This window comes from Coptis chinensis, chromosome 1, assembly GCF_015680905.1.
Source record: "Coptis chinensis isolate HL-2020 chromosome 1, ASM1568090v1, whole genome shotgun sequence".
Classification (NCBI taxonomy): domain Eukaryota; kingdom Viridiplantae; phylum Streptophyta; class Magnoliopsida; order Ranunculales; family Ranunculaceae; genus Coptis; species Coptis chinensis.
In genome coordinates, this window is record NC_141456.1 from 26,816,131 (window position 1) to 26,829,055 (window position 12,925).

At 35.6% G+C, this 12,925-nt stretch overlaps 1 protein-coding gene across 1 annotated transcript; it reads left to right on the forward strand.

Annotated features, from left to right (window-relative positions):
* Positions 1-2,177: 2,177 nt before the first annotated feature.
* On the forward strand, positions 2,178-2,750 carry LOC147523204 (uncharacterized). The gene is made up of 2 exons (XM_086569816.1): positions 2,178-2,397; positions 2,521-2,750. The coding sequence occupies exons 1-2, from the start codon at positions 2,178-2,180 to the stop codon at positions 2,748-2,750; spliced, it is 450 nt and encodes a 149-aa protein (XP_086425942.1).
* Positions 2,751-12,925: the final 10,175 nt, after the last annotated feature.

Below are 12,925 nucleotides of genomic sequence, written 5' to 3' on the forward strand. Positions count from 1 at the left end.
ATAATTGTTGATGCACTGGAACAGATAGAGTTTGTCAAAAACCAAGATTGCACTGAAGCTTTTGCACAAACCTTGCGTTGGACAAACAACCAAAGTTCTACATAATGTTCACTGCATGCTAGGATAGCATAGCCATCACATTCAAATTTGTATGTGTGTAGACCCCCACCTTGTGGCTCATTAAGCCCAAGGATCCAACCCAAATCAATTAAGCTCAAGGGCTTAATCCTAGCTACACCCAATAACTGGTCTATTTAAGAATATGTCCAGGTTCATTATTGTAGAAAGATAAGGATAAAAGTTCAAAGAGATAACAATTCTTGTGACACAAACAAGCACAGTCCTCTTAGGACTCAACCTCTTCATTCATATAAAAACCATTTTTTCTCATAATGTGAACTACATTGAAACTTGATCTCTAGATAATAGATCTTGGGTACGTAGGCAGCCATTATCTTGATTCAGTTTCATCTCCTTATACATCAAATTTCCTCTGTTTCTTAGTGTGTTCTTTATCATTTGCTCTCATTGTGTTGAAGCAGGTTATTGCCGAAACATAATTGGCGCCGTCTGTGGGTTTTTTAGAATCTATTATCACGTGAAACAATCAAGATGGTAAGCACAAGAAGCAGACCAAATAGTCAACATATTCCTCCTGCCAATAGGAATTGCAACCCTCGAAATTCAAGTCGGCCAATATAAGAATCGTTGAACAATCGAGTTGCTCCTAGTGGTAGGATCAATTCTCAACATCTAACTACAGCAACGCCACCACCACTGCAAACGGTAGTACAAACGCCGCCGCTACCACCCTAACAGTCTTGCAACAAGAAAACCTACAAGTCGGTAATCCTCCACGCAGTCCGCCATCCATCCATGTCGATCCTTCAGTTGACATGAATATGGACGTGGACATTACTCTCACACCAACTAACGGAAAAGGTGATAGTAACAGCCAACTCACCCCTAATACGGTTGAGCGCGAGTTACGACAAGTCAAAATTTTAAATAGGAACTTGAGAAGGAAGCTGGCAAAGTGGCGAAGGCCGGTGGACGATGTTGCCAATTCAACAACATCAAGGTGACCATGCAGGGACGCAGGCCATTCCAGTGTATGGGATCATCTTGAAGATCCACCTCATCGTCCTTAACAACGTGTTATTTCTCAAGCACAATCAAACAGTGCACGCTCTAAGAGTTACCCGAACTTATGGGGAGAATCGAATTGGTAGGGATAACTACTACCCTAGACATGTCTGATCTCAAAGGGAAGATTTACCTCTGAGAAGCAATTTTAGGGAAAACCACCATCCGAGATATATCCGACATGACTGGGAAGGCGGGCATCGCAGACAAGAGCAACAAAACATGGAGGATCGGTATAATTATACCGACCACCCTGCTGAGGGTGACTACCGACCTAGACAGGCTGGTTATAGGGATAGAGAAAGACAATCACCGGTCGGAGCTAATCGTGCATACCGCCAAAGATCTCTAACTCCAATAAGAGACAATGGAAGGTATCCTTCTCCACATGGGCACGACCGGGGGCGTCTAGCTGTTCGAGCCGATACTTTAACTCTAACAGAACAACAGTTGAAAGAGTTGATTGCAAAAGAACTTAACGATAGAGAGTCAAGGGATGTAAGAATGAAAAACTTGACAATCAATGCAATGATGGCGTACTTGATAAGTTTTCGCTCAACATTCAGGAAGCTTACCACCATCCTGACTTCAAACAACCCGATTTTGAACTTTATGATGAGTCGAAAGGAGATCTTAGCTTGCATGTTCTTTCATTCAAAACCCTATGTTGTGATGCCTATCAAAACAGGAAGAACTTCAAGTTTTAGAAGAGATTCACTCTGGCTTATGCGGAAGCCACTCCAAGGGACGAAGTTTAGCTCATAAGGCTATGACACAGGGCTATTGGTGGCCAGAGATGCAAAAGGATACAAAACACCTATCTGAGAGGTGTGAGTCATGCCAAAAGCATGACAATATGAGTAAAATCCATGTTACTGAGTTACATCCCATGCTTAGCCCATGGCCATTTGCCAAATGGGGCTTAGACATTATTAGACCTTTACCTAAAGCTCCAGGTAGTATACGATTCCTACTTGTGGCAACCGATTACTTTACCAAATGGGTAGAAGTGAAGCCTTTGGTTCAAATCCATGCTTCCAACGTCAAAATGTTTTTATGGAGATATTGTCTGTTGTTTTGGCATCCCTGCTGCACTTGTATCAGATAATGGTAAACAATTTGATGCTGAAGAAATTCATCAGTTCTGTGCTAATTTGAAGATATGGCATAACTTCTCCACACCTTATGATCCGCAGGCCAATGGGCAGGCCGAAGCCACCAATAAGGTGATTTTGGCCAACCTAAAGAGACGTTTGACAGGCGCCAAAGGAAATTGGGTCAAGGAGTTACCAACTGTCTTGTGGGCTTATAGGACAATGCCAAAATATTCAACTGCATTATCACCTTTTAACCTTGTATATGGTGCTGAAACAGTCTTACCTACAGAGTTGATTTCCAATACATCTCGGTCAGTTGTTGTTGAAATAGGCTCCAATGACAATACTTTGGCTCAGTCAAAAGCTTTTATTGATGAGGTCTGCTCTGAGGGACTACAACAGCTTATTAAGTATCAAGTTAATATGAAACGGAACTATGACAAGAAGATCCGTCCTAAGTCTTTTGCTCCTGAGGACTGGGTTCTATGTAGAACCCAAAGCTTATAGAATCAGGAAAGTTTGGAGAAAATTGGCAAGGACCCTACATCATAGATCATCCAGCATCTAATGGGTCATATTTCCTCCGTACTGTTTCTGGAAGAATGATAGAGAAGACATGGAATGTTTACCACCTTTGCAAGTTTTACCATTAGGAAATCTTTTGTATTTTTATATTTACTCCATCAATAACAAATCTATCCATCTATGTAGTTCGTTCTATTTTATCCATCAATAAAGGCATTCAAATTCCATTCTCATATTTTTGGTTGTCATTTTATATTACTTTATTCTTCTGTACTCTTCCTTTCAACAATGTCATTCATTAATGTTAATTCCAGAGAGGTCATTCATATTATGCCTTCTTCGGTCCGAATAAGTCGCATTCATGCCTACTTGAAGGAAATCCGAGTCAATAAGATGGTTATTCTTGCTCGGTATAATTATTGCAATACTCCTAAATTACAATATTCGTGCAAATTCTACTACTAAGGCAATGACGTTGTGTTTTAGTTTGGTCCCAGTGCAAGGATGACGACCTTGCACCTGTGAAAACTCCAACAGTTGTCAGGCCTTGCCTCACGTTCGGTACAAATATTTTGACACCTGAATAGCTAGGTTCATTGAGGACGATCATGGCCCCTTTACCTTTTAATCACACTTTCTCCAATGGATTTTATATTGGGGGAGTCTGCTTTCCCCTCGTTATATTGCTATCATATTTTTCTATCCATACTATGTATCAATATGCAACAAAGAAATCAAGATGATATATTATTATCAAATTATTGCTGATGATGCATGTTCATTCAAGGTTGGTAGTATTTTTACTACATTTATTTCAAAATCAGCAGTCTATTAAGTTCTCTCTGGAAAAGGCACACCTTTCAGAGCAACTTTAACAATCTCCATACACATTAGATATAATTTATTATAGGTCTTCTTTCTCTCTTCATTCTCTTCCAGAATATCTGCCCAGAATATCTGCCTTTTGCATAACTGCTTGCATCCTTTCCATCTCCTTATTTCCTGTCTCTAGAGAAGCTTGTGTTAACAATTTCTTGTTTTACACATTCTCTTTCTTAGCAACACTTAATTCTTTTTCTAACCCCAACACTTTTGCAGTCATCTTTTTGTTTTCTTCTTCCTGAGTTTTCACCCGAGATTTCAAATCTTCTAATTCTTCGGTCCTTATAGCGGCGTTCCGCTCCTGTTCTTCTATCTCATTTAATTCTTTCATTATTCTCACTACCTGAAACATTAACATAACATTAAAACGCATGTTACAGATAAATAATAAACAAATAGAAACATAATTTACCTCATTCCTTTTCTCCCGTTGCATGCTAGCTGTCACATGGATTAAATTGTTGGATTCACCTTGCGTTTTGTGATTTTTCTTCAGTGCTAAAATGCCAAATCCAACCTGTACAGTATCGTCTTTCTTCTCTAAATTTTTAGCCACAGTTTTCTCCTTTTCTTTTACGCTCTCTTCTCTCCCATAACCATCTTCTAAAAATTTATAAGTTTCACCGTCGTCCTTCAACTGTAACTCATAATCTTTTTTTCTTAACGTTCTCTTTTTTTTTTGAAGTATTCACTTCTTCCTCTATATCACTATTACTATCTTCATCTTCTACGATTATTCACTTATTCCTAATAATATTGTTTTGATATTTGATCTTATTTTGTCTAATTAATTGTCCACTCATAACTTTAAATTTTTTAGTTCGCTTTTTCTCCACACCTCTTTTATTATTTTTTTCTTCCTACAACTTTACAACTCTCATCTTCATCCTCTCCTTCAACACTTCCTTCTTCTTCTCCCTCATCACTTTCTTTTTCACTCTCTTGCCCTTCACTCTCATCCTCTTTTTCTGCCTCTTCCTCCACCTCACATAGGAAGTCCATAATATCATCTGGGAAACTTAGGTCAAATACTTCATATGGTATTTTCCCATGGAAGTAAAATTTTAAGTTATCCTGTGTTTTGCTATCCATGTCTACCATATCAATCGGCGGAATTTCATCTACAAATACAACCAACAACAAAAACACAATTAGTAATTAAGTTTTTACAAAATCTTCCTTTCCTAACACAAACATAGTATCGACTTATGCGTAAACACAGTACAGTTTCTTACCAGTAAAATTGTTTGGAACATCCCTTCCTGTCGTGTTCCACTTCCCTCGTATGTGATACGGATAATCTTCCCAATGCTTGTAGCTATCAGGAAGACCACTAAACCTCTCCCTTCTATTTTTAAAGTGCACGCCGAGCATTATGAAATTGTCTTTCAGAGTGACACGAGGCCTTGCAATTGAGTAAAGCTCTTGACACCTAAATCTTTGTTTGTATCGTAATTGTAATCTTCGCATCCTTGAGATTATTAACCAAAACGGAACTGACATCTGTGCAGGTGTAACATGCTACCATTCTAAGATCCTTACAACGGTATTATCCAAGGAAAATTTCAACCCATATGATAATTGGTGCCATGTTGCTACTACTTCATCTTCTTTGGTCTTTTGTAAAACACTTTTCACACCATCCACGTTGAATTCTTGTAATGGAAAATATTTTTTCATCTCCGTTAGTCTTCATTGGTTGACCTCGTATGTAGAGAGTACCCTTTGTCTTAGTCCATCTTCATTGAAGTTGAATTCTCGTCATTATCGTATCAAATTCTCGCTTCTAATTTGTTAAATCAGATTACCTAATCTCTCCTTCCTGTTATTTTTTCTTCCTTCAATATGTATTATCTATATGTCGTACCTTATTTTTTATAATGATGCAATCTTTTGTTTCAGTTGAACTAGAACTGTAAGTCTGTTTCCCTTGTGCAATGGGACTCTAAATTCGAACAACTTCATAACTTTTTTTATTGGTTTTCTTATACTACTGTATTTGCTCTTCACCTTTTTCAAAAAGTGAAATCGCAAAATTGTTTCGTTTTCGTAAAGGTCTTACAGCCTGCCGGTCTAGTGAGTTTTGTCTCTTCCTAAAACCAAGAAAAACCAAAATAGATCAAGGTCGGCCCTACCTATTCACCAAAGCTTTTACGTATTCACATGGCCAATCTTTTATTCATATCTATATATGATGACCAGCTCAAGAACCAAGTTCCAAAACATAAATTATATTACCCAAGACTTTTAGCCGGTCATATCAATCATCCATACCAATACCAATTCCTTTTTTATTTTATTAGTTTAACTTATCACTCCAACTTTTTTAGTGGGTCCTATTGTTATTCTATTTTTGGGCAAACATACCTACGTCCCATTAAACCGGCCAAATCCCATGCGATTAAAACTGGCCAAGTATTTTTACTTCATTTAAACCGGCCAAATCCCATGTGTTTTTCTAAGTTCCAATTTGGCCGGTCCTATCTTGTTATTACTTTTACCACTCTATTATTTTTAGCTTTTTAGCTGACCCCACACAATCTATTAAGCTTCGCCAATTATTTCCGCAAAAAACTTCCGCTAATATCTTCTACCAATAATTTCTGCTAATTATTTCCACCAATAATTTCCGCCAATTATTCCAGCCAATAAACTTCCGCCAATAATTTTGGCTAATATCTTCCGCCAATAATTTCCGCAAATTATTTCCGCCAATAAACTTCCACCAATAATTTTTGCTAATCATTTCCGCAAATTATTTTCACCTCCTTTCGCCAATAACTTCCGTCAATAATTTTCGCTAATTATTTTTGCCAATAACTTCTGCTAATAATTTTCGCTAATTATTTCCGTCAATAATTTTTGTCAATTATTTCCGCCAATAATTTTCGTTAATTATTTCTGTCTTCTGTCGCCAATATATATTTTCTGCCTCCTTTCGCCAATAATTTTCGCTAATTTTTTCCAATGTTCTTCCATTATTTTTTCTATATTAATTTCTTTGCCACGTGGGTTTTACCCATCCACTAAAGAGGGGGCGATGTATAGACCCCCACTTTGTGGCTCATTAAGCCCACGAATCCAGTCCAATACTAGGCCTAGTCCAACAGTTAAGCCCACGTGTTTAACCCTAGCCCATCCAATTACTGGTCTATTTATGAATATGTCTAGATTCATCATTGTAGAATATAAGGATAGAAATTCAAAGAGATAACAATTCTTTTGACAAACAAACACAGTCCTCTTAGGACTCAACTTTTTCATTCATATAAAAATTATTTTTTCTCATAATATGAACTACGTTGAAACTTGATCCCTAGAGAATAGATCTTGGGTATGTAGGCAGCCATTATCTTGGTTCAGTTTCATCTCCCCTAACATCAAATTCTTCTGTTTCTTAGTGCGTTCTTTATCATTTGCTCTCATTGTGTTGAAGCAAGTTATTGCCAAAACAGTATGTACTTTAAGTTTCTCCGAAGTAGCGCATCATAATCAAAAGAAACATTTTCTTGGAAAACTTGCAATGTATCAAATCCAAATTGCTATTTCATTGTTTAAACAGGGACAATGTCGGAATGAGAATTTGTGCTCCCAACTTTTTCCTAAAGTGAAAAGGCAATAAGCCAATAACAACTTACCTGCAGAAGTACTCAGCAGGGAAAAAAACCAAGTAAGATGGTTCTCTTGTCCTCTATTGAAAGACATGATAACATTACCAATATGCAGTAAAGTAATTTGAGGTACACCCATCACTGAACCAATATCACATCATATCACCCACTGAAATTCAAATCAAGTTCTAATTCAGATTAACCAAATGAAATAAAAGTCGACATATTAATTGGGGGGAAAAGAGTATAGCGCACATATTTAAACATGGTTTCTTAAATATCAATAGCCACTATCTTTCCTGTAAAGCAGATATTAATGCCATTACACATCTAAATAATCAAACAAAACAACTAAATATTCATTACCAGTACACAAAAGTGTAATTTCATTAATATGTCAAGATTCTTGAAAATAACTAACAGTCAGACTAACTATCATACACTTTTAACCACATTTTACTACTACTAAATTCCCCAACCCCTAAAACAAAAGACACCATAACCAACTACTCCTATCCAACCCCAAATTCTCAGATCTAAAACCCTTTCACCACAGATTCTCCAAGCCAACTGAATATCTTGGGCATAACAGTAACCCTCTTAGCATAAGATACTACGCTACCTATTCATATACATAAGTCAGTGCAAAGTGCTAGCTGATACCACAATGAAACGTTTACCGATCTTAAATTCATTAGGAGTAAGACCTAGGTAGTGTAATGCTTGAACGTTTTGCATGCCATTAGGGAGTGGTTTGAATTGGTTGTTGCCGCTGCCATAAAATGCATAATCGTTACCTTTGACTGGAGAATTTTCAGCGAGCCAACATAAATTATATTCTCTCTTTAAGAATTGAGATAGGTGTATATCTGATAAACTACATCTCTATAACTTATTATAAATTTCAAGACTTAACTACCTTTTAAAAAAATCATTCTAAAAAGAAAACATTGAATTTCATATTAGATAGTCCTAAGGAAACAATAAGTCCAAATCGCCAAATCCAGGAGCAATATACTTGGTCTCTCCTATTGAGATAATGTATCCCTTAAAAAATGCCACGTTAAATGGTGTGACAACGCATCACGTGGATATCCGAGACAACTTGGACAATCTCAGCTTGAACTATATATAATAGAAAATCAGGACGTGTTTTCTACTTATAATAGTTAGACTTATACTTATAAGACAGTAAAGGCGTATAACACTTCAAATATACAAAGCTACAGTAATAATGTGTCTACTAGATCAATATTAGAAAGCAGATTGATCAAAATAGAACAATGTGAATAACTAAAATAGTAGTGAAAAGAAAGTTACTCACACTACTTGGGCTTAACAAACACGTCAAAGATAGATGGAACATGTCTCCTTAAGTGATGGATATCTACAAGTATAGATAGTTATACCAAGCATACATCGAGATGAAATTGTACAATATCTTGGCACCAACGTCTGAGTATTTTCGACCACCACACTGAAGAAGGCTCCAGAGCTGCAATTATCATTACCCACTCACAAAAAAGAGTTGCTCATCACTTACTACAAAAAACAGTATTCAAGATTCATAAGGCAACGTTCAGGCTATACATTTCAAAGTTTTAAATAGAAAGAAAGTAGACACTCTCTTGTATCTCAAAGTACTTAAGTTCATCTTTTGACGCTGCTCAATTTTCAAGCGATAGATATGCACCTATAGAAATAGACTCCAATTATAATAAATCTAATAAAGTCTTTTAGTTATTAAAACATAAAATTTTTGTCATGTGATGGAAAATTAGAGCGCGTCAGCAATTAAGGTACAAAAGATGGACAACTACCTCTTATGCATGCATAAATTTCGTCACTAACTCTTCAATATGAGTCCATAGGTGAACTGAACTATTAGAAGCAGAGTCACATTCTATCTATCAACCAATCTAAACTGCATGTTTCTTAAATTTGGCATACTATGAAGATTCCTAGATATATATTTCCACACTTCAACCACATAAACACACAACACAGACACACTCTCCAATAGAAAGCATAGTTTTCCAAATTATGGAAAATGAAAAGTAGAAAGCCTACCTTTCATCTCTTATATGTTCCCATATGTAACAGACAAACGTGCTTAATACGTTCACAACAATGTCCAAATGGTTCTAAACACATACTGATAATATAAACTTGGTCACTATAATCAAACACAATTGAACATCACATTAGGTTATTTAAGTCTCCAAATGCCAATATATAATAAAAATAAAATGTAATAGAAGTGTCAACAAACTCTGATTTCCAGGCTTGCTAACGATCGATCATGAATTAAATGTGTAGAAAAGGGTCAACAAAGTCTATTGGACTGGGCCACGGATCTCTAACATTCAATTTCCATCATTAGCAACGGAAAATTCCATCAGATCAATAGAACTCCATAGATCAAAGTTATTCTGATCTATATCAAGTACCATGAGAGAAATCTCAGAGAAGTATGCTCAAGTTATTTAGCATCATTATAGCACAGAGTCACAGACTGCAATACTCAGATTCTATTCCAAGAAACTAAAACTCGTAAGAAAATGTTGTTCCTGCCAACAGTGTCAAAGCTACCTATAGCACCAGGTCAAATCTCAGAGAAGTATGTTCCTTAATATATGTAACAAATCAGTAGGTTAGACAATAATGAATTACACAATGCATTATCGATGTATATTATTGGATATTTGTTCACTTACACCCATAATTCATGAAATCAGTTGGGTAGCCAATAATTAGGTAGAAAAATCATTACAACAACTGCCAAAGTATGTGAGGAACAACGTTGCCTGGAAACCCAAGACGATATTCAGCACAACAATCATTTTTGAATGGTTGCACCAATGCCACCTAAAGTCCGAAACTGAAATACTCTACACATAATATAATTTTTTGGACCTACCACACCAAAAATTAATAAAAAAATCAAAATGGCTTATTATTTGTGCACTCATTATATTCCAAAAAAAAATTCCACAAACTTAATTCACAAATAGAATGGGAAGAAGAAGATGGATATATATAGTGGAACCCTTTAGATGAACTAAAAAGTTAAAACTTTCGAAGGACCTACCTTAGGCAATGCACGTCGGGGAGTAGGTCTTCCTAAAAAAGCAATACGTAAAAAAGTAGATATTAAAACCCAACTAAAACTATCTGGTACGTAATAAAAGAAAAAATAAAACAAATTAAGAAAGTCACAAGTACAATATAACTCAGAAAAAATTGGATCACTCAAATATGTATTAACAATATATACAAAGTAGATGCCTAAACCAACATTATAAGCATTGCCATACTGACATATTATCCAACTCTTGAACTAATTATTATACCCCAACTATCTAGAAACTAAGCTCTAAGTATAATATTAAAACCAACAAACAATAGATGGGCTTAGAAAGAAAATCAATTCTATGAAATCATATATATCCATCGTTAACTTTCACAAACAGCAACCCCAAACCACTAAAACATGCAATACAACAATATGGTTTGGGGCAGCAAAAAAATCTCATCAATGCTGCATGAATGGTCCCGCAATCACAATAACAGTGCTCAAAGTAACTAAATGATCAGCCTAAATGAAGTGCCAATATGAATGGGTTGTACGTAGCTTTAATTCTTTCAAAAATAAAAAGAAAGAATAAATAAAATAAAATAAAGAATTGGACTATAAATAGTGATTGTTCATAGTTCGGTAGCTATGAACAATGAGTGTTTATAGTCCATACTGTACGCACTATGAACAATCAATATTCATAGTCATGAGCTACAAATATTCTTTGTTCATATCACAATTGGACTATGAACAATCAATGTTCATACCACAATTGGACTATGAACAATCAATGTTCATAGTCATGAGCTATGAACATTCTTTGTTCATATCACAATTGGACTATGAACATTGATCGTTCATAGTTCGGTAGCTATGAACACTCATTGTTCATAAAAATTGTGGTATGAACAAAGAATATTCATAGCTCATGACTATGAACATTGATTGTTCATAGTACAAGATGGACTATGAACACTCATTGTTCATAACTCATAGTTATGAACAATGAGTGTTCATAGTCCATACTGTACTATGAACAATCAATGTTCATAGTCATGAGCTATGAATATTCTTTGTTCATACCACAATTGGACTATGAACAATGAATGTTCATAGTCATGAGCTATGAACATCCATTGTTCATACTCTAGTAGGTATGAACAATCATTGCTCATACTTTATAATAGGTATGAACAATGAAATGAGGTATGAACAATGAGTGTTCATACTCCAATAGGTATAAACAATGAGCTCGCATGTTTTGTATATGAACAATGATTGTTCATACTTTATACACTGGGTCAGGGGTATACTTGACCTTTCATCTACCCGACCCATTTTTTATTTCGCATCAAGGACATCTAGCCGGTCCTTGAGAGTGATTATGAAAAAATCTTGGGTTTGGGAGTGATTATTTCACTCGATTTGTCCTCGAGAGTCACTCTCTACTACCCAACAACAACAACAACAACAGTAATAACTGAAACATTCTTTCTTCCTTCCATTCATTCTTTAATCTATGATTCATAATTGTGAAGTTTTTTTTGTGTATGTTTGATTGAAAGAAATAACTAGTAAAGTATGGAGATGGAGTTTGGGGTTGTCTTATATAATCTGGATAGCTGCTAGTTTTGTTGTTCAGTCAGTACTCAGTAGTTGATGAAAGCATGCGGATTTTCAAGAACAAGTTGTCGGATTCAAAGCAACAAGTGTTTGCATGTCTTGCCTATTGAACTTTTCATTTTCACTTAGATTATTCTACTTCTATAGCCTAGTATATTTTTCAGTCCCAAGTTATTTATTGTACAATTCTTTTAGAAGAAATTTCATGTAAAGACTCTTTCTTGTTTAAATTGCAGATTGCTACAGAAATCTCATCACCTTGATATTCGGCATCCCCAGGTGACTTTTTGTTTATTTATTTATTTTTGTTTCGAACGTGGTTTATTTTACATTTGCATTTGTAATTGAATATTACTTGTTAAAGTCTCTGGATTGAAGATGCATTTCATAAGATATTCCTGACTGTCACGTTGTATTGTGCCCATTTTAATCTTACCTGGTTTTCTTTTTTCTGTCAACTTGCCCATACGTCTCTTCTGAAATTTGGCAGGATACATTTATGACTTCGTAGTAGACCCCGAGGAACAAATTACGTCCCTCATTCTTAAAATTAGCAGCATAAAAGTGAACTAATGGTAAAATCCTTTTCTATTCATATTGTTACACCATATTTGAAACATATGTTCCTTAGATTTTCATAATATTAAACTGGCTATGAAATTTATCAGTCGTGTCATGGCGGTATAATTTCATTTTGAGCATCTGTGTCTCCACCTTGATGACAGACAAGTTTTGCCTTTGATAACAAGCCATTAGCATACCACTTTGTCTCCAACCAAAATCTGTTAGTAATTTTGTATTGTCAAGTAAGCTTCTTCTTAAACGTTAGTAATCCGATTTTTGGTAAATAAAACTTCATTTTACAAGGGGTAAAATTTGCTAGTGAAGGAGCATTTCACTAGTTTACAGCATAGTGCAATCTTCAAGTACTTTTTTTTTCTAAGTTTGCACCCACAAGTACA

Excerpts from the sequence above, each read along its gene's own strand:
- LOC147523204 (XM_086569816.1), top strand. The coding sequence starts at position 2,178 with ATGCTTCCAACGTCAAAATGTTTTTATGGAGATATTGTCTGTTGTTTT. Across the intron at positions 2,398-2,520 it reads TTTGGCCAACCTAAAGAGAC|TCTTACCTACAGAGTTGATT; the intron begins GTTTGACAGGCG and ends GTGCTGAAACAG.